The sequence below is a fragment of the Colossoma macropomum genome, unplaced genomic scaffold (genome assembly GCF_904425465.1).
Source record: "Colossoma macropomum unplaced genomic scaffold, Colossoma_macropomum, whole genome shotgun sequence".
Lineage (NCBI taxonomy): Eukaryota > Metazoa > Chordata > Actinopteri > Characiformes > Serrasalmidae > Colossoma > Colossoma macropomum.
The window spans coordinates 16,650,304-16,672,215 of NW_023494803.1; the positions used below are offsets into that span (position 1 = coordinate 16,650,304).

At 38.2% G+C, this 21,912-nt stretch overlaps 1 protein-coding gene across 1 annotated transcript; it reads right to left on the reverse strand.

The window, feature by feature from the left end:
- Positions 1-493: 493 nt before the first annotated feature.
- On the reverse strand, positions 494-20,678 carry ehd4 (EH-domain containing 4). The gene is made up of 6 exons (XM_036592707.1): positions 20,217-20,678; positions 16,781-16,957; positions 12,924-13,021; positions 8,041-8,453; positions 6,126-6,290; positions 494-3,079 (listed from the first exon to the last, which is right to left on the reverse strand). The coding sequence occupies exons 1-6, from the start codon at positions 20,444-20,446 to the stop codon at positions 2,522-2,524; spliced, it is 1,641 nt and encodes a 546-aa protein (XP_036448600.1). The 5' UTR covers positions 20,447-20,678; the 3' UTR covers positions 494-2,521.
- Between the last annotated feature and the right edge of the window lie 1,234 nt (positions 20,679-21,912).

Below are 21,912 nucleotides of genomic sequence, written 5' to 3' on the forward strand. Positions count from 1 at the left end.
TGCATGTAAACGTGTAAAATTTTCAATAAAAACTGATCATAAAAACAAGCTGTAAACATAAATGTAAAAAGTGAAATGATCAGAAAAACAAGTGTTTTAAATAGTATTTAATATCTTCATTCCCTTGTTCCATATAAAAGGGTAAATTCAAATCTTACCTCTTCACATTTACAGTTTACAGTGAAAAGTACTTAGCATTAAAAAGTCATAAAGGCCAATATTAGTTAAACTAAAAGGCTTTTACACTTGATCTTGATTATGAGTGCACAATAACCAGAAACACATAGATTTAAAGTAATAATTTATTTTGGTTTAGTAATAATTTATCATATAATTTGTTTTCATTTTAGTAAGAGTTGTTTCATTAGTGTAATACCTTTAAATTTTATGATAATCAGTAAAATTTAATTATGATTGTTACTATAATAAATGAATGACAGACAAAGGCATATCACTATGTTATAGTATCATTTGTATAATAATGCACTGCATCCATGGAACAAGTCTTTAGTCATTTAATGATCAGAAGAAATATGCTGCATTATTAAGTCACATTTAAACAAAGAAGACATAAAGCACATTTTCATGTAAATATTGAGCCCACTTCATCAAAATTTCATTAAAAAATTAAAAATGTTCCAGTTTAAGCACATACATGAGGTCCTTCATTGTCGACATTTAATTCCGTGTCGTCAGAGTGCTTCTCATCATAAACACATAATGAAGGAAAGCATCCGCATGTGAAAGCAATTTCTTTTCAAAAATACAGTAGGCATACAACATTTCCAAATAATAAGTAATATATTCCATAAAACTGACATGGCTGTTTTAAATAACTACTGTGAAATGCTGTGAAATCACTGTCCAAACTTCACACTAATATGTATTTAGTGTCTGATATGACATAACACTGGAAGGAATGAATGATCAAAACTGGAAATGTAGCATGTCTAGGCTTTCACAGATGACAAGTTGAAAGAAAACCTGCTGCAACTCTATACTGTGACAACGTTGAGAGCCTTTTATAGACCATGAAGCTTTGCCAAAAATCTTACATAGCACTGTACATGTCATAATCATAATTCAAGTGTGACCTTCTGTACACAGCACATGGTGAAGGAAACTGAGGATACTGCTAGCCAGCAAAAAGACCAAATCTTTTTTATATAAACTCAGAGGGGTTATTTAATTACTTTTCTATTTATACAATAGTGCACAAGCTAATAAATCTTTTGTCATAACAGAAATGTTCAGTCTCAAATGCAGCATTAACATAAGACTTGCAGCGTTATAAAAACAAATGCGCCGTGCAACATCCATGTAAAGCACATAAAGAAGTACAAACAGAACAACAAACAGAGCGTTTATGCATAATCCACTTTCACATATTATGAAACATTTATATCAGTTATTAAGCACAAAAAATAATTCAGAACAGTGCCAGTTCTCATGGGAATGTAAAGTCAACAACTGTCAACTAGAGTCTGACTGCACGCTGTTAGTGCACGCTGATTGACTGTCAACCTTTAAAAGTATTAAAGCCTAATTTTAGTATTAGTCTTTCATTTGTATTAAATTTCCTATATTCCTATATTCACTAGACGCATTAAACCTCAAGACAGCCTAATGATGTACAATACTGATACATTAAAGCTTGTGATGATTTTTTGTTTTTCTGATGATAATTTGAAAGAGGCAGAAATTGCCACAAAAAACCCCCACAAAAACAGTATCAAGATCATAATGTAACTGTTCACTGTTTTAGAAGTACTGACAGTATCCACTCTAGGCTCACAAAAGCATATAATGACATAATTGATCACAATAATGATGATCATACTGCCCACCCCTACAGGCAGACAACTACCAAAGTAACAGGTTACAACATTTGGATTTGTATGATATTTACTGTGCATATTGTTGCTGTCAGAACAAAACCTTGTATCTTCTTCGGATTTTTCTTAATAAGACTGTCTGTTGCTCTTAATATTTTGTGTGAATGTGTGATAAATGGACCAATACACCTGGTCCTAATCGACTTAGAAAAAAAACATTGTTACCTTAACTTACATCAAAAGTATAGAATGTTTTTTTCCTTCTCCTGTAAAGTTAGCATTCTGGGAGGTTTTGTTGTGGCACTGTTGTATACTATTTTTACCATTAATAAAACATTTGTTGTGGTAAACAAAAATTATAATAATTTTTCACATCAAATCTCCTAAACCTGATTAATTATCCATATTTACACCATTAAATATTTACGCCTTGGTAATGTAAAGCCCATCCAATTGTCTTCAACATTATAAATCACATGAAATGATGGACTTGTGAGTGAATGGTGAGTTGTTCCTTCAATTTATTCCTAAATAGCATCACTAAAGAATGCAAAATTATGTCAGCTGGTAGCACATTTCATTCACTGGTAGCCACATTTGTCATTTTTGGTTACCTCGTAACAGTTAGTGCTGCTGGCTGGTATTTACATATGAACAGCTGTGTTTGGAGTGTACACACCAACTTCTCAGTCCTCCTGGTGGTTGTACAGGATGTCTGCAGTGGGGTTCTTCCTATGAGCTGGAGGCACCAGGTGTGGAGGCAGCTCTGAGGGCAGCTCGAAACCCTCCAGCTTGATCTTAATGAGATGTTGAGCCAAAGCAAACTCCTCGTCATCCAGCATGCCATCCTTGTCACAGTCCGCCAGTTTCCAGATCTTTCCAAGCACGGTGTTAGGCAGGCGCGAGTTCATCATCTCCTTCTTGGCATTGACACCTGTCACCTTGCCATTGATAGGCATGAGGGTGTAGAAGATCTCATCGTAGCGCGGCTTATCACGGCTCACAATCCAGTCCTCAGTGTCAGCCCCAGCGCTAATGCCCTCGCCGTAGCCATGGCCGAACGGCCCGTCCTCTGAGCCTTCGAACGCACCGCCGGTCACCATTTGAGGTGGCAGTTTGCCCTCCTCCTCCCGGATCAGGGTCATCAACCCTGAGATCTTGTTGCTCAGCATCTTGTCCACTGATTCAATCAGCTTTATTTTCAGGGAGGGGAACTTGCTGAAGTCATAGTGCATGAGCTGTTCCTGTATTAACAGATGTAAGAGAATTGACAATTAAGCCCTTTTAATTAAGGCCAGGGCCCAACAGTGGGCCCAAAGTTTTATTACACACTTCTATAACCTAAGAATAGCTCAACCAGTTTGCCCTGATGTCCCTGTAGTTGCTGAATAATAACTCTTAGTATGTAATAAGCCTGGGATTTTAAGGGGTTTTAAAAGAAAGATTTCATTGATTGATTTATTTACTGTTGTAATGTTTTTTTCTGCTTTGCTGATACTGCAGGCAAAGCTAACAAGCTATGTGGAGCAGGCAAAAGGGCAAATCAACAAGCACTGAATTGATTCTTTTTTTAGAGATATCCGAGACTGTACAAATGATAATCAATGCTGGGCTTTGAAGGTAAATCTATTTGGAGCTCAGCCTGTATCTTCTAAGTGCTACCTGGAAGCTGTCCAGTCTTAAGAGACCCCAATGCTTATGTTTATTCTGTCCCATTGTATTGCATTCTATTGTACAGTAGCAATCAACTACTGTATCAAGAGTTATCATTATCAAGATAATGCATTCAAAGATCTCTGTGAGTATTTAAGGAACACTAAAAACAAACTTTTTCTGGCTCAAATTATGTGGAACACTTTAGATTACACGTGTTTGGTATTTTTAGTGGTTTCTACAACACAGCAGGTAACGTGGGCCTAACCTCTGCTGTGCCTGGTGTTGTGCAAACATCCACAGACGAGACTATAGTACATGGTCCCTCTGTTCAGCACACAATAACAGGGCTGTCTGCTGTCCTCCTCAGGAATCAAACCCCATTGCTTATTGCACACTGGCTTAGGCAGTTTGCTAAAACTGTCCCAGGTTCAGTAATGTTCTTACAGATGTCTAAACTGGAGAAGCTTAAAGATTCATTAAGTTGCCTTCACCAATGCTCTGCTTTGTCAGAAGGACAGATACGGACAACAGCCAATGTGTTAAAAGGCTTCTCTAGACATGCCTTTATGAAAGATTTACAAATGGCCATTTTGTTGTCAATCAGTAAACAAGATCACAATTACCTGGAAACGTCTTATTATTCATAAAGAAAAGAAGTATGGATTACAAAAAATTAGCAGCAAGATGCTGACAATTGTATGCTTTTCATTCAGTTTTGTTGCTCTGAATTGCTGACAAGTCTCTCCCTACATCACAACATTACCAGCAGCCTGTGCAAGCAGGCTACAAATGTTTCAAAAGTCAGTCATTTTCTGGTACTGACTGAAATATTATAATTGAAAAATTCCTTGTTATTCATTATTAGAGTTTAATACCTAATTAGTCAGTCTTATTAGCATTCATGAGCCAAGAAGCAGTTTTTTTCCAAAACCTAGACTGCTGATGGGCTGTCCAAATTCCATTCTGTATGCAAGTAACGACAGCACTTTTTGATTAGTCTGCAATTTGTTCACCCCACGCTCATTTTTGGTTTAAGCCACACCCACTTTCTGTAAAAAAAAGTAAGTATGGAAAATACTTACACAGTAAGTATTTTCCATACTTACTGTGTAAGTATGGAAAGTCTTGAACAATACTCAGTCCTAGGTGTAAGAAAGGCCATGCAAAACGTAGATGTCAGTCAGCCATTTGCATTGTTTACCAAAACAAGAATTTAGCTCACAATAGGCTTCATTATCATGAAATGCTGTATGACTCAGTTATGTTAAAGAAGAAAACATGTAAGGCTACATGACAACTGACATATACATATAAAAACATTCCAACAAGTAGTGTTGAGTTCGAGTTCGGTCTCAGTCTTGACAGTCCAGGAACAGTCCTTTCTCTACACGGGATAAATAACATCTGTTGGCTGCTAGTTGAGGATTTAATTGATCCTTTTCATGATGACTTAACTGGGTATTATTTGCTTGTTGCTGTTCATTGGTTCCAAAATTCAAACATCCCCCGAGGGCAGGTTGGAATGTTATTATAACAGTTTTCATTTAATAATAAAAATTGATTTTTTTGTTATTTGATTTATATTCAGTTGACTTTAGGTGATAATTGTAAATAAGTTTTAGAGAAGAAGGGACAGAGAATAACTTCAGTATCATCTGCTTTCAAAAGTTATAATGCAAAGTTGGACTAAGTCTATAATAATAATAATAATAATAATAATAATAATAATAATAAGGAGAAGAAGACGAAGAAGAATAATTTTAGGCTATGTTTATTTCATGTAGCCTTATGAACACCGCCCAACAGTAAAGTGTTAGCAAAAACACAAAAAAGCTGCAGTACAGGAGGCCTCTAGCTCTCTAGGCTCTCTAACTGGGATATAAAATGTTCAAAATAAAGGCATGTCATCAAATGTTTGCATAGTTTATGCAAAGCTTAGTTTGCAAAAAGCTTGGTTTGCTATCACTACCTTACTAATTTAGCTTGTTACAATATATTTAGCTTACAAAAACAAAACAGAAAAAAGTGGTATAAGTGTGGTACAGGACCTGGTGTTTGCTGGAATATAATCATTGCAAACATCACCGCTGTGAACATGAAAGGACAGACAGTTTTTTCTAGTTTTGATGTATGGTGTAAAGAGCCATTGGCTGACTGACTCACAACAGTTTGACTTCTTGCACTATCCTGCACTTACACTTTTCTATTTTTGGCTTTGTGCATCCATTTGAGACAGGAATATGCAAAATAGTACCTTTTAGATAACTTTTAAAGAAACTGTCACAACTAGAATTATTTCTAGAGCTCTTTTGAAACAGATCATGGTTTTTTACCAGAAGCTGCAGCAAAACAATGCATTGTGTGTTAATTTTCTGGGCTTTTCTGAGTACAAAAGATAGAAAAAAATAAATTTGATCAAGATTTCCAGGATACAACTAATTTAAGGATGTCACATTGGCTAAAAAATGTTGAATTTTACTGGAACTAAGAGAGAGGATTGCCTGTACTGCCTCACTTTGTTCACAAATGCAACTTTGTTTACAAAAGCAATCCATTGTAACGACAAGAAACCTAATAAGGGCATGACGGGTGATTAAATAACAACTTACGCAAGTGACTAATTACAGTGTTTACCTGCATCTTGTTGACGTTGGGGAAATCTCCAGGCGAAATGTGGTGCTCCCTCTGCAGGATCTGGTAGATTTCGGGTAGGTGGGTAATCAGCTCTTCTTTCTTCTTCTCCTTTCCAAACAGAGAAGGCATCTCTTTCTTCAAGTAACTGATGATGTAAGCATGCACCTACAAGCATATAAAACAATATAGCAGGATTAGTGTAAGTTCAAGCGCATGGCCATCCTATACTTAAATAACCCTTTATGTAACCTTCAACTATAAATATGTGGTGTTTGAGATGGAAGCGATTAAAACTTGGAACACATAACAGAACGTCCTGTCCAAACACAGTAAATCTGAGATATCAACTATACTCTGGATGATCCATTCTTTTTGTAGACTTTATTTTATCACCAGGAAGCTGTCAGTCTCAGTGATTGATGGAGATAGCTTTTGTTTTATGCTCCATAGGGTCTTCACCTCATGCTCCCCCCAAGTTGGTTACATAATCTAAAGTTATCAACTGGTGTCCGCCTAGAGGCTGCCCCTTGCCAAAGGAATGGTCAACAGTGTCTGTGTTTACACACCTCTTTCCTTAATAAAGAGGAAGCATGCTGCAAGCGGGGACTAAAATAAAGCCAGGCTTTTTCCATGTTTTTTCCTTCCATGGACAGTCAAGGTCCAGCGACCGGCCCGAGAGGTGTAAACATAATGAGTGGCAACGCAAAGGAGAGTGGAAGCCAGAGGAACAAGTACCTCTACTATGTTAGCACACATCATAGCATTCCTTGTACCAGGGAAAAGGGATACACCAGACCCTTTCAGGGATGGAAGCGTGCACATAACTGACTCACATGGGCTTACACACAGTAGGAAAGAATGCAAAGAGCTCCAGGATTCCTGTTTGTTGGGCAGGATTGGGGAAACATTGTGGAAGAGATAAGAGGTGCTCTCGGCGGCAGCTCCGTAAATGGATTTTTTGGAAGGGCTCAGATGTAAGTGCTGTTCTCGGCACATCCAGGCAGCACGTTGAGAGTGAGTGGGTTTGCATGTTGCAGTTAAGCCAAAAATAACACTAGCTGAACCGCAATCAAACGCAAGACAAAACAGCTGTGACACAGCAGCAGAGGGCAGCATTATCTAAAATGAACATTTGCCCTGATACAGAATGGTTAATTTATAGCAAGTATTCTTTATAATAGTCTGAATTTAAGCACAAAATAAGCATTTAAGCTCACTCCTGACAATGTCAAACAGAACTATGGCTAATAGCTACAGTTGAATGCAAATGACTGAAAAACTTGTCAAATGATATGTTCTTTTGATTTTCCCTAGGGAAAATAAGTTTACACATCCTATATAAGGAGCAAACTTAAATATGGCACTTTTCTGCAACTTTTAGTGCACAATTTATATTTATTTGGTGAAAAAAATAAAAATAATATACCATATGTATACAAATAAAGAACACACTTCTGCACATTTTAATGCACATTCACTGTTTATTTGCTGAATTTATATATATATATATATTTTATATATTATATAATATATATATTTATATATATATATATATATATATATATATATATATATATATATATATATATACATATAAATATATATATATACGTATATGTGTGTTAAATTCAGCAAATGAACAGTGAATGTGTATTAAAGTGTGCAGAAGTGTGTTCTCTGTGGATATTTTCACTTAGAGAATCAACAAAACGTTTAATTTGCCAAACATATAAAAATTTCAACATTCAATGTTTCTTAGAAGTTTTGTAGCATGCAGAGTAGGGAAAACGGCAACATAAGCAAGACAGGGGTACTACCAAACCAGGTTAGGGAGTCTCTGCTCCAAATAATACAGACAACATAGCAAAGATTCTGTAAAGTGCATTGCCGCTCTGACAACTCAAAGCTTGCTGACCTTGGCGAGTCGAGCTCTTTTGATGAGGTCATTGAGCTTGCGCAGAGCTGCATTTCGTGGCAGGGCCTGGATGTCCCGGAAGAGGTCCTGTGCCTCGGCCTCAAACAGCCGACGGTTGTCTGTGTTCTGCAGTGGCTTGGCCCAGAAGGAGCCCAGGTAGACCCTCACCACCTCTGGGGTGTTAATCACTTTGCCAAGGGACCACATCAGAGCCCCGTAGACTCGCATTAACTGTTGTGTGTCCACCTGGTCAGCCTTGTTCAAGACTACGCGGATCTTGTCGTCCTGGCCACGGAAGGCCTTGATAGCCTCAGAGAACTCGTCAGAGATGTCCAGCTTGTGGGCATCAAAGAGGAGGATGATGCGATCCACACGCTCACCGAACCAGCGCAGGACTTCGGAGAAATCATAGCCTGTGGAGGAGAAAGGAGCGTTTCTAAAAGGAGCATGTACTGAAAAAAGTGATAGATACAAAATTCTGTACACATTTAAAGTACATTCACTGCACCACACCTTCTATTATGTATGTTTTACAAGTATTTTTGGGGTTAGATTAAGGTTCCTAACCTCAGAGTACCCCTTGAACATTTTATGTGTTTTTCTGCTGTAGCACAGCCACTTCAACTTCGAATGAGCTTGCTAATTAACTCATTAGTTGGATCAGGTGGAACCACTGAAATACAGTATGAAAAGATGGAGATGAATAGCCAAGGTTAAATTTGTCCACAGCTTTGGGCATGGATATAGTACCAGGGACGGAATATTATGCAGAGATCTCTGGGTACTGCAGCACATTTAGGACAATTATACTAATTGTCGGTTTCCTGGATGTGGACTAAACTGTAGTGTCAATGGTAAAACACTATTGAAAATTCCTTTTAGTCTAAGCTTTGCTTTAATCTGGGTCTGGGAAACTGGCCCAAGATGAGAATATTTTGAGAAACCTAATTATGTGTTGCACCTGCAATAATTATTTGCAACCTTGTGTAGATTGTGCATTTAAATACAATTCCAGTGCTGTAGAAAGGCCTGATTACGTATAGTGTGATTAGTCATAATGGTCATAACCAGGGGGTTCAACTGGTGGGGATCCCTGTTTTTCTCTGTTCTCTGCTTTCCTGTTATTTTTAAGAGACTGGTGGTAAAGACAATACAGTGTAAGACAATACAGTTTAAACAGAAAACATATGTTTGATTACTGCCAATTGTGATCAATGACATACAATTAGATTTGGAAACATGCTTCACTGACTACTGAAAACTCGTGGGCTTCCTTTCTAACATAACCAACCAATTTAACTCTGTTAAACTGATGAAGCAGTTTAGCAATACTAGTCTACAGAAACTACAAAAAGCTGGCTACCAAGCTGCAAATGTGACCCAGTGCAAGCCCTGATCAAAACACGCTGGATGAGAAGATACGAGATTGGTCAGCACACGAACAACACATACTAAACATTCTTCTGATTCTTCAGAGCACTCAATCAAGAACTACTGTCATTATAACAGAAACTGACTCTGATGCTGCAATCAAACTACTAAATGTATTTCAGCCTCTGAATGAGTGAGAATGCCTTCCCCTTTTAGTAGGGACAAGGGAGTCTTATTCAGAGGGAGGAAAGATATAAAGCTAAAGATAGTTGTCAGGTAGTGCATCATTTTTGCTTACTAACATGCTGTATACATAAGATGGTCTTTAGTCAAAAACTGCTCACAATATAAGACATGTACTTTGTACTGAACGAACTGCTGCTGGACCGTTGGAAGCAATTAAGTGCATATGGTGATGTACTCAGATTATAATGTAATAAGACATTCATCCAACTATTCAGCAGCCATGAGGAAATAACACTGTGAAAAACAATGACATGGATTACATATCGTTAGAGAAATGTTAGGAAATGCTGCCAAGTCCTTCCAAAAGGAGGAGCCTATTTTTTTACAATGTGGGAACCATTAAAGCTGCTCTTTGGCAAATGAATCAAGGGAAACTGGGTCTTTATAAAAGTCATGCCTATGTATATCAATGGAAAAAATCTCTCCACCATCACTAAATCAGTACTCAATTGAAACCGTCTTAAAAAGTAACACTTTTTTTTAAAAAAAATTCAGAAAATGTGAACATCCCAACGCATGAAAGCTAACAAGAGCTCTTCAGCTACATTCATTCTTAACAAACATTTTGTACCTACAGAAAAATTCCTACACAACCTAAAACCATCCTAAGCACTTAAATCATAAAGTATGTAACTAGCTGACTTCATTCACTTCAGCAATGAATCATCAATGGATTTGAGGGGCAACTGTTGGAGGAATTCAGCCTCAGCTGAAGGGGTTTGAAACAGGAACAGATGTGGAACGCCCATGGAGTGTTACTCCTCCACTCCAGAGTAGCATGGTGAACATTTGAACGACTGCGCAGCACTGTAGCCTGGTGTAACCTGCGTCAGACCCTCCACCCTGCACCAGCCTGTGCTTACCCTCCGCCGTGTCCTGGAGTTTTAAGATAAGGCTTGCTCCTGTGGCTAAGCACAACTCACAACTCATTTATCAGGCTTTTGCTATGACTTTGCATATTCCTCACTTCTTAGAGTAGTGTTGAAGGTAACTGAATTGCTGATTAATAACCTTGAACAAGTTACACGTGGATATGAGATAGTGAGGTTGCTGCCACAGTGGTAACCCCATCCTAATCTTTAGCAAAATGACAATATGTGCTGCTCTAGGAGTCGGAGGGAAAACATTATACATTATATCACACTATTTTGGGCTCAAAAACAGTACTGATACATTAAGCCCACTGTCAGACTAATAGATTACCAAAATGCGTTTCTGTCCAAATCCACTTTTCTGAGGCGAAGTGAGTCAGTGCAATCATTACATTAAATCTTAGATTTTTATGGGAGAACAGGGTTTGTTCCCACAATTAAGAGAGAAAATAGAAACACCATTAAGAGTCTTTGGGTGAGCCTTCCAACACTGTTATAGTAAATTGCTCTATATATTATTCTTCATAAGGATAAAACCTGTTTTAATGTTGTTTGTCTACTTTACAAATAACAGCATCTGCTGAAATATTGTTAATACAATGGCAATGTCCAATATTTATTAAATGTCTCAGAGCATGAATGCTGTTCTGGGGTCAGCTTACTCCAAAATGCCTGATAAATATTGATCATTTCTTTTTTTGGAATGCGGATATTCACCTCACAGTTCTGTTTTCCTGCAATAAATATACTGAAGTTAGATGAACAAAGTGTAAACCTAAACCCTTTTGGAGGCATAATTTGCAGTTAAAGTAATTAATCACAATATGCCATCTCTCAATACGTAAAATATCACAAATATTTTAATATCTCAACACAATCGTTTCATGGCTCATATATTACAGTTTACAGTTATTACGGTTTGCTTACTTCATCTATTTAATAAAAATTACCTTACTATAAAGATAACAGTAACTCACTAAAGTTAGCCTCAGCCAAACAATCTGCATAGCATTGGCTTTTCAGGCTCTTGTGGAGTCACACTGCTTATTAACCAGTCAAAATAGCTCAGCTGGCACATCACTTGACCAACATATATCCACATGTGCTGCTAAAGAGCTGAAAAGCAGCTAGCAACAGTTGCGAAGCAGTGATTGGAAGGCTAAGGATAATGGGATGGGTGTGGAGATCACTGATCTCAGTCCCTGATGTTAGCAGTCTAGTCACCCTCCTACCCAGTAGTACGATACATACTTTTGTCCCATATAGAATACTGTATACTACTATTAAAGAATAGCATGCCAAATACAGTATATATCAGTGCAATATGCAGCACATAGTACCCAGTATGCTATTTCGAACTCCTATGTTTCATTCATTAGCACCTCACTTGACGAATGCTGTTATACCCTTCCCAGTCTAAACTGATACAATATTTACATGAACTACTTGTTTTTCCATAAATATCTGAGCTCTGTGAAAATGTAAAAAATGTACACAAACCAACTTATTCAAGACGGTGATCAAACCAGACTTGTGAAATGAGGAATAGAAAGTGAGAAGTGCTGACAGCAAATGGCGACATCCCTTTGCTTGGGCTGTTATGTTCATCCTGCCGTACCCACAGGATGGAGGGCAGAGACGGAAATGATGCCTTACAAAGAAGCAGGCTTGCATCTGGTAACTGAGATTAAAACTAATGACCAAAGCACTATGACTGTGCCTGAATCACAGCTGTACGGCAAAATATGTTTAAACAAACTGGTGAAAACTAGCCTGCATTAAAGGAATGGTGCACATTTTCACCAGCAATGTAACAGTGGCAAATCTGATTTTTTTTTTTTTGTGGAGATCGATTTCAGCCTTGGTGCGTTGAAGACCAGCATAGTTTGGTGATTTCTTTGCTCAAACACACCTACTAAACCTCAAAACTGCTGAGCTGAATTAGGTATGTTTGAGCTGGGAAATCAACAAACTGGGCTGGACTTAAGTCCCTTAGGACTGGTCTCTGGTGTAGATCTTTGAAGGACTCTGCCAAGCACACATAACGTCATGAGGCTAGCTGGCTGGTCATGTGACATCCGATCACACTGCATTAAGAACTCATTGACCTGAAGTAACCCCTTTCCCTGCCAACAAGATGCTGGTCTCTAGCAAACATGTCAAGTGGAACACTTGAGAAGGCCATGATAGAAGAATGATCAGTGCTTGAGACAGCAGATTTTATTCTTTTATGTGTACACTTTAGCTGAATCCTCACAGCTTGCACATGTGGTCATGTGATCCTCAGACTACTGCGCTCTCTTGCTGAAATGAACCCAATAAGAAAATGCAAAAGTTTGGCAACATGGCAGAGTCGAGAACAGCATTGACACATTGTGCACTGCTGCTACTAACCTCTGCTAATGCGCTGCTTTTCCCCAGACAAGATGCCCGGCGTGTCGATGATGCTAATGCTCTGCAGGACTTGGTTGGGCATCTGAGAGCAGATGAACCTGGCGGTGTAGAAAAAAGAAAGTGTGTTATCAAAGCAAACACAGGTACGATCTCTACAGCTGCTTGTTGACTGTAAATCATCCATCTGAGTCAATGGGAAACGAAACTGACCAAAACTGATGCCTTCCCCTACGGATTTACCGAACTTTATTCATTTGAGCTTCTGCTTCAAAAGGTCAAATGACAGAAGTAGTAGTATTATTAATAATACAATTACATTAAAGGTTAAAGTAAGGGTTGTACTTCTAATAGAGCAAGGAAGTGAACACACACAAAAATCAAGCTTACCAGACAAAAAAATTAAGTCCTTTTATGAAGTAATTAAAGTTACATGGAATAATTTTCTATTTTACAGGTGTTTCTTTGTAATTTTAATTTTCACCTGGATCTCCAAATGTCGATGTTTTTCTCCCTCTTCCCCTGTGAAAATTACAGGGCTTATGACCTACTGTTTTTCACCATATTCAGTGGTTTAGTGGTGCTCTTATCATTTTAGTTCTGTCCGGATTATGTCTATGTTTTTCCAGACAGACATCATGTGATTTTGATAGCTGCTACTCGTTTTGGTCTCCTAGACTACATATTAGAGAACCACCCCGAGACATTAAACACTTCCCAAATTGCAAAATGAAAAATGAAAGCTTTTGAAGAGCCACTCAACCATTTACTTGGTTAGGTGGTAAAACTTTGACTCCATACGTTAACAGTGAGAGCATTATCAGGAGAAAAAGAAAATAAAATCAATGAAAAAGCGTGATTCTGCAGGCTCATTACTTTGTATTCACATTACCACATTATTATTCACATTATAAAACAAAGTACAACCCACAAGAAACCTGCTTGTTGTGGAGTAATTTTATTGCCTTCTGGATGTGAGAGTTTTATCACGGAGGATTTTATAACAGACATTCCCCTGATAAACTAATCCAATCCAAATAGGGCTTTAGTCACACATATCATTTCTTCTCTTATGCTTTACATTACATGTCCCTGTGCCTTAATGACCAGTGCTAATCCTGTCAGGTAAGGATTACCCCAGTTCATTTTAGCCCACTCTTCCACTAACTTGTACAACAATTTTTTGTCTTAACAGAACACAACACTGTCATTATCACACTCCAAGATGAGAACTGTAGGGTGTCTGTATGTGACTGGTTCAACAAATATCATGGAACACTTTACTTCACTATCAAAATCGCTAGTTCCCAATTCCAGTTCTAAATTTGGAGCAGCAGGTAAAATGTAAAAAAAACAACAACACAGAACTCCAACTGAAATGTGTACCAAGTTTCTGAAAGAGTGGCTATAATACACAGGAACTGTCTCAAAAGACTGGTTTAGTCCCTTCCTGATAGGACTCATGCCATTATTAAAGCAAGGGGACGCATAATCAAATATCAGAAAAGAAATGTTGCATAAAACACATTTCTTTCCATAATCAGTGATCCTAACAATGATATATGTACCTCAAATCATTTCCACTATACATTTTTATAGTGAGAGATCTTTTTTGTGTGAAACAACTAACATAAACATTATCAAATGTGTTTAGGTTTTCTTATAACTCTTTTTTAATGATTTTTAGGAAAGAGGAAATTGCAACATCTACCAACTGAAATTTTTAGGGAGGATCAAACGGAGAAATAGCTTGCTTAGGTTTTGTTCTTTAGAAAATGATACATAACTAGACTGGTCTGATCAACTGGGACTTTTTCAAGGGAGAAAGATAATCAGTCGCTCCAAAATATGCCATCATATGACGCACAGACTGGTCCACAGGAAACAAGTGCATTGTTTGAGGTTCCTCTGGAAAGAAGAGATGTTTTCTGTCAAGTGTGCCTTTGACCTCTGTAACTGTGACTGTCAAAGAAGCACTAACACATTTCCCCTGGACATAAATATAAAGGCAACAAGGGGAAAAAAATACTCCCCCAACTGTCTGCATGCTAAAGTTAAACATTAAAAAAAGCACAGCAAACAACATCCACTACTGCTTAAAAAGAGGCGTGACCGACCACTTCCCACAGCTAACTTGTTTATGGAAAGTGGTGCCAGTTATATTAAGTCATAAAGGCCATGAGGAAAGGAAGCAATGGAGTGTACTTAGGGAACATAACAAGTAGCACTGCATTCTTCTACAGGAACTGCACTGGTTTGTTTTATTTTAATATTTATTTATTATAAAAGTAAATACTCTAAAATCATCAAGATTGTAGAAGATCACTGTTGATAAGCATACAAACCACAAAAAGCAACAGAAACAAACTGATGCTTTTGTGCTTTTTATTTGTATTGCAAACTGTCCATTCCATGCAAGTGCACTACTTTACACCACACATTCCAAACAGGTTCTTTAAAGCCTTCTCCTCGGGCACAGCCAGTGGCAGAATACATAGTTATGGAAAACTCTTGTTTTGGCAACAGCTCAGGTGGATGTCAATCCTGTTACACCGTCTACCAACTGTGAGTGTACATCCATGCCTGTACTCTAGATATTCAAATAGCCACAAAGCCTTGCGAACTGTGAAGAAGGGTAATATGGGGTAACTCTATTTCACTGACAGTTGACCTACTGCACAGTTCAGTGTTTTACTGGACTTAACTCTATAACAGATAACTGTCAAGTCCTTCATGAACTGAATCATGAAGGTGTGCTACAGCACACCCTTGTGCTGATAAATATATTAGCGATCTGTATGTTTTAACTGATAAATGGAAAATGTAATCAATATTATCACCTTATAGTGGAATTTCTGCTGATAATTACTGCAGATAAGTTTCTATGTGTACTTGCACATGCATGGACACATGTACAGCCAGTTAGTGGTGGATATTTCTATTCTACTGAAATTAGTAAACTGAATGATTAAGCTATGTAAAGTTAAGGGGCTGTATACTACTATTAAAGAATAGCATGCCAAATACAGTATATATCAGTGCAATATGCAGCACATAGTACCCAGTATGCTATTTCGAACTCCTATGTTTCATTCATTAGCACCTCACTTGACGAATGCTGTTATACCCTTCCCAGTCTAAACTGATACAATATTTATCATTTCGATATGTACAGGCAGAAAGTTTAACTAACACTGTTAACCAGCAAATGTGGTGCTGCTAGGAAAAACAAGCTCAACTAAAAATAAGCTGCTTTTTATTTACGTCCTGATTTGCGATCAAATGTCACAGAAGACCTTTGATCTGTTTGGTTAGCAGACAACAAAAACACTCATGATGTAGGCTACCGCTTTGAATAGAACTTTTTTCAACTCTGGGCACCTGAGGGCCTCTGCACAAAAGACTGTGGCTCATGGCGTATTACAATGGAGGTGCCAAGCACGCAAAAACATAATGCAAAATGTGTCTCTTCCATGAAAAAAATTGAGAATAAGCACACACACACCATGTGAACCTTCCTTAGAGTTTTAACTACTCTTACACTTACAGCACTTCATAAAGAGATTTTGAAACGCAAAACAATAAAATGATCAGTTATGGGCCACAATAACTATCAGCCCAGAAAATCTGTACATCTCTAGCAAACAACATGGCCCTACAACGATTTTGAAGTTTAAGGAGACACTCTTCTGTTTTACTTAACTTACAACTTCTCAAGCAATAATACATGAACCAAATCAACACATAGATTGAATCACCATGAACTGCTTACCAGAAGGATGGGGATGTTTGACTTAAGGAAACATATTAACCAAAGATCTAGACAGACAATTAGAAAAGAAACCTTACATTATCATCACCTGTTCAGGAAAGCATTTCCAAAGGCATTGAGTTTACGAAATGGTTTCTTGGGGTCCACAACCAGGGCATTGCCAGGTACAACCCCCTCATTCTCCCCATACATAACAGCGATGAATCCATCTGTAGTGGGCTCTGGCCCAATCCGCATACCAGGAAAATCCTGCTCCAGGAGATACCTACAGCCAGAGGAGCAAAAAGAAAGAACATCCACATTCTACACTCATCTTCAGTAAAAGTGTTATGAGAGAGACTATACAAAAACCTAAAAGTGCTCTTTGATAAACTAAATCCATAGAAAACTAATCAAGAACTTTATTTTAAAATGTTTAAAAAAAGATACAACATTTGCACTTTTTGTTAGCCAGTTAAAATGGTTGCAGATAGACTATAATGATTTCTAGGAACTAAAAACTAGAATTCTGATTTTTTTGGGATTGACTGCAAACTTCAGAATCAATCTGAAATTATGAGGATATGCAAATATTCTGCTATGCAGTTTCAGTTTCCAATGAAATTAAATGGGAACATAACTTGAGTAAAATAGCAAAACAAAAAAACAAGCACTGTAATCAGCTTCTATCCACCACTGGCAGCAAAACAAAAGATTAATTAACTATTAACTTTGCATTGTTTTGCATAGATGAAGGGGATGAGGGTCAGATTAGGGTGCAACAACTCACAACAGACTCTGTGTAATTCAAAACAGAAATCATTCTATGGGTTTTTGAAATAAGAGATTATCAAATGAAATGCATACACCAGTGATGTGACTGCTCACACTTTAAAGGCCATTTTCCCAGACCAACATTAAGCCTCCAATGCTGGTTCACCTCTGGCACAGCACTATGGCTCAGTGAAAAACTAGGGAAACTAGGGAAACTGTTTCCATATCTGGGAAACTGGCCCTAAAATGTTGAGTCATTAAATACTGTACCTGTTTAAGAGACGGCCATTACTGAACAGAAGACTACATTACAGTTTACTCCCTTGTGCAGAGGTTAGCATACAAAAACAGATTGAGACCTCCTCATTAACCTTGTCCTTCCTGCAACTTCCTAGCTACAACATTAATCACCATAACCTGCAAGAAGATGACAAAGAGCTAAAGGTTTCTCAGAAAGGAAGACCTGCTATGAGTTTTCCAGGCACAGACCTGAGAGCCTATAACTAGGTCTTAGACTAAAACCACTAGATGTTTAAAGAAATATGAGTGAATTCAGCCTCTTTGATATGCTCGAAGAAAATTATAAGATTTGAGGAAACAACACTTCAGTCTTATTAACACGTTCTCATTTCTGGAAAACGAAACACTGAATGTCAGACAAATTAAGGAAGTAGCCCGGATCTTTTTTACTAGAGTGAGAAAAGAAGGTTAGAATAGGGTAGGGAAATATATCGTGATTACAATCAGTGTAGTTCTTCATGCCCTGTTCCTGATTAAATGTTCAGGCAGATGACAAGGGTACACACAAAGTCTGTTCGATTTTCAGTCCGAAATATACATGATGGCTTCAGTGTTTGTTTTCTGGGTGCTCAGCAATCAAGACTGTGCGAGCGGGTCAATAGCCTATAGGCTTTCATGCACATAGATGTAATGTAGTTTTCTTACTTTAGCATGCACTCATTAAAAAGTGTGTGCTTTTTATGTACATGTACACCGATCAGGCATAACATTATGACCACCTCCTTGTTTCTACGCTCATTGTCCATTTTATCAGCTCCACTTTCTATATAGGTGCACTCTGTAGTTCTACAATTACAGACTGTAGTCCATCTGTTTCTCTGCATACTTTGTTAGCCCCCTTTTACCCTGTTCTCCAGTGGTCAGGACCCCCATGGACCCTCACAGAGCAGGTACTATTTGGGTGGTGGATTATTCTTAGCACTGCAGTAACACTGATGTGGTGATGTGTTAGTGTGTGTTGTGCTGGTACGAGTGGATCAGACACAGCAGTGCTGCTGGAGTTTTTAAACAGTCCACTCACTGTCCACTCTATTAGGCACTCCTACCTTGTCAGTCCACCTTGTAGATGTAAACTCAGAGACGATAGCTCATCTGCTGCTACACAGTTTGTGTTGGTCATCCTCTAGTCCTTCATCAGTTGTCACAGGATGCTGCCCACAGGATGCTGTCGGCTGGATATTTTTGGTTGGTGGACTATTCTCAGTCCAGCAGTGACACTGAGGTGTTTAAAAACTCCAGCAGCACTGCTGTGTCTGATCCACTCATACCAGTGCAACACACACTAACACACCACCACCACATCAGTGTTACTGCAGTGGTGAGAATGATCCACCACCCAAATAGCACCTGCTCTGTGAAGGTCCATGGGGGTCCTGACCACTGAAGAACAGGGTAAAAGGGGGCTAACAAAGTATGCAGAGAAACAGATGGACTACAGTCTGTAATTGTAGAACTACAAAGTACACCTATATAGTAAGTCGAGCTGATAAAATGGACAATGAGTGTAGAAACAAGGAGGTGGTCATAATGTTATGCCGATCAGTGTACATCATTTTATGGAGGCCTATTCCTGCAAGATAGAGGAGGAAAAATTGTCTGTTTTTTTTTTCTCCCTCTACTTCTCTGTTTCAACTTCACTGTGAAATAATGACTTATTTTCTCAAGATTTTGACTTAGTGTCTCAATGTAATGACTTGTGTCCAAACAATGGCTTATTTTCTTGACATTTTGACTTAGTATCTCAAACGCCTATGTCAAAATAAGGATTTACTAAACTCCAAGAAAGTAAGTAATCATTTGAACATACGTAATTATTTTGGAAAAAATAAGCTACTAAGTCTTACTTTCTGAAATATAAGTCATCATTTCGAGACACCATGTCAAAAATTTCAGAATTACTGCTTTCTTCTGCTCTACCTGGTGGGAATGGGCTTCCATACACTGTAAAAAATTACCATAGCGTTTACTGTAATTTCCTGGCAGAGGTGCCAGTAAAGTAGTGTATATTCACTGTAAATATTTTTACAGTGTTTTACTGTATACTCTGTTGTTACTGTTAACCAATTTACCGCTCTAAATGCCTAAACTTTTACAGTATGATCATGTAAAACAGCAAACCAGCATTTTACTGTAAACTAAATGCTGTAAATTTACAGCAGTCCTGCGGGGAGCATTTGGTTTATTTCACACGCAATGAAGAAAAGGTGACCTGTGTCCGCCTGTTTATTTAATGAGTCCTGCTTCAGACTGTGGGGCTACTGTGAGGTGGCGTTTAGAGCCTAGAGTGGGAATTTACTCTACACTAACTCTTTAAACATACGGGCGATAAACTGCTGTTTGTTCGGTGTGTTAACACAGCATGACTGGGCTTTTTCCTGTGAGTGGAAACTGTCTGTCTCGAGCGGGTCTTTTTTAACGTACTCTGTAATTACGTTAATTCGTAAACTGCGAAGTGTCAACGGTATCATTACCTTATGAAAGTAGTCTTCCCTGTGGAGTACTGCCCAACCAGAAGCACCATCGGCTTGCTCTGAAAATCCGCTTCTTCCAGCGCCGGCGAGTGGAAGTCATGGAAAAAGTAGGCTTCTTCTAAAGGCAGCAGTTTTTTGGAATAGAGACTTTGAAGTCCCTCCGTCACTGTTTGAAACATATCGCCGTCCTTGTTTCTTCCTCCCTGCTCCTTATTTACCCAAGTGAACATGCTGCTTCTTTTTAACGGACCAGTATTGTGTAACCTTACTTCGCTTTTTGCCTCGTAGTTCGTCCCTGAGCACGCCCAAGGTCTAAACGTCTCGTCTGCTGTTGTGCTGTCTGTACACCAGGGGACCCGTTACTAATGAAACCAACCCAACCAGACAGCCTGCCAGCCTCCCTCTCTCTGCACACTTCCAGCTGTGCAACCGTCACCATACCTGAGTCTCTTAAGCCAATGATGTAATGATGTAATCATGAATATTCAATGAGAGGAAAGTACAGCATCGCGGCTGAGGGCGAGGCGATGGGCGGAGCTAAGCGCTCCCTGCGCTTCTGCTGAGTGTACTTGTTCCACTTGTTCCAGGGTGTGTTCACACACAACGTTATTTTCCCCATAACTGCCACCGCCTGTTTCCACAGAGGCCTGCGAAAAGCGCCTGCTCTGTAAAAATGCTGAAGCTGATTTTTTTGTGGTACAGTCGGATCCAAACTTTTCAGAAATGCACCGTGACGTCACTTTTTTTCTCGGACAACCAATCATTGAGAGAAGTATTTTCTCCGAGTGGCGGTTTCTCATAGCAACTGAAAGCTAGTTCTGTCAGTAGCGAGCCTATATAAAAGTCAATATATGATATACTAGTTCATCTGATTAAGCTAGCATAGCAAGCCAGGCTAGTGCTGCGTTGTTATGGTTACAGAGTGCACGGCTAGTGTTTTTTTTATGTACAAAAAGGTGCAGGTATTCTGCAAGCGACATGTACCATTTTATTAAATGATATTCAGTGAACTTTGAAATTGTGTGTGTAATTTATTCATTAAGATGTAAACAGTCATTCAGAAATGCTCCTTTCTAAAGAAACGTGCTGAGTCAGAATTGTTCACCACAGTGGTGACAGGGAAGCGTTTAAGGTCTCTAAAAGGTACATCACTCAAAAGTTTTCACGAAATGTATATGTTATACACTGCTTGTTGCCTGATATCTTGTTTTACGATGGTTTTGAGATAAATTTGAAACATTTTGAAATCCATTGATAGGTCATGGATACCTGCAGGGCGTTGGAAGTCAAAATGGTATAGTCACAACATTTTTTTTTTTTCAGATTTACGCCTCATTATTAACCTTATTAACCACATAAAACTCAGAAGACATGCTTTGTTTTGGATAGTAAATAAAATTGATAACTATATTTGTAGATATCGCAACCCCAGCTTTATCACATTACTACTGCTTTAAAGAAACCAGTCTGTTACATAAAACCAAAATTAAATTAATTTAGTTACCAGTGTTTTGTTTGTTCTCAATGAATTATGAAGATTTTTTTTAAACAATCAGTGGAATTCCCCTTCGACAAAACGTCTTTATCAAATGAAATAAAATATCATTTTTGTTTTAAAAAATATTTTGAGATATTTGGGGATTCTTGTCAGTAATTCTAAACAAGGGTAATGGTTTTATAAACTCTTGACTGGCTT

What these genes read in the sequence shown, in the direction of transcription:
- ehd4 (XM_036592707.1), bottom strand. Translation starts at nt 20,446, where the DNA reads ATGTTCACTTGGGTAAATAAGGAGCAGGGAGGAAGAAACAAGGACGGC. An exon ending in AAAGCAGCGCATTAGCAGAG is followed by an intron (nt 8,454 to 12,923) that starts GTTAGTAGCAGC and finishes TCTCCTCCACAG; the next exon opens with GCTATGATTTCTCCGAAGTC. An exon ending in CCAACGTCAACAAGATGCAG is followed by an intron (nt 3,080 to 6,125) that starts GTAAACACTGTA and finishes CTGTTAATACAG; the next exon opens with GAACAGCTCATGCACTATGA.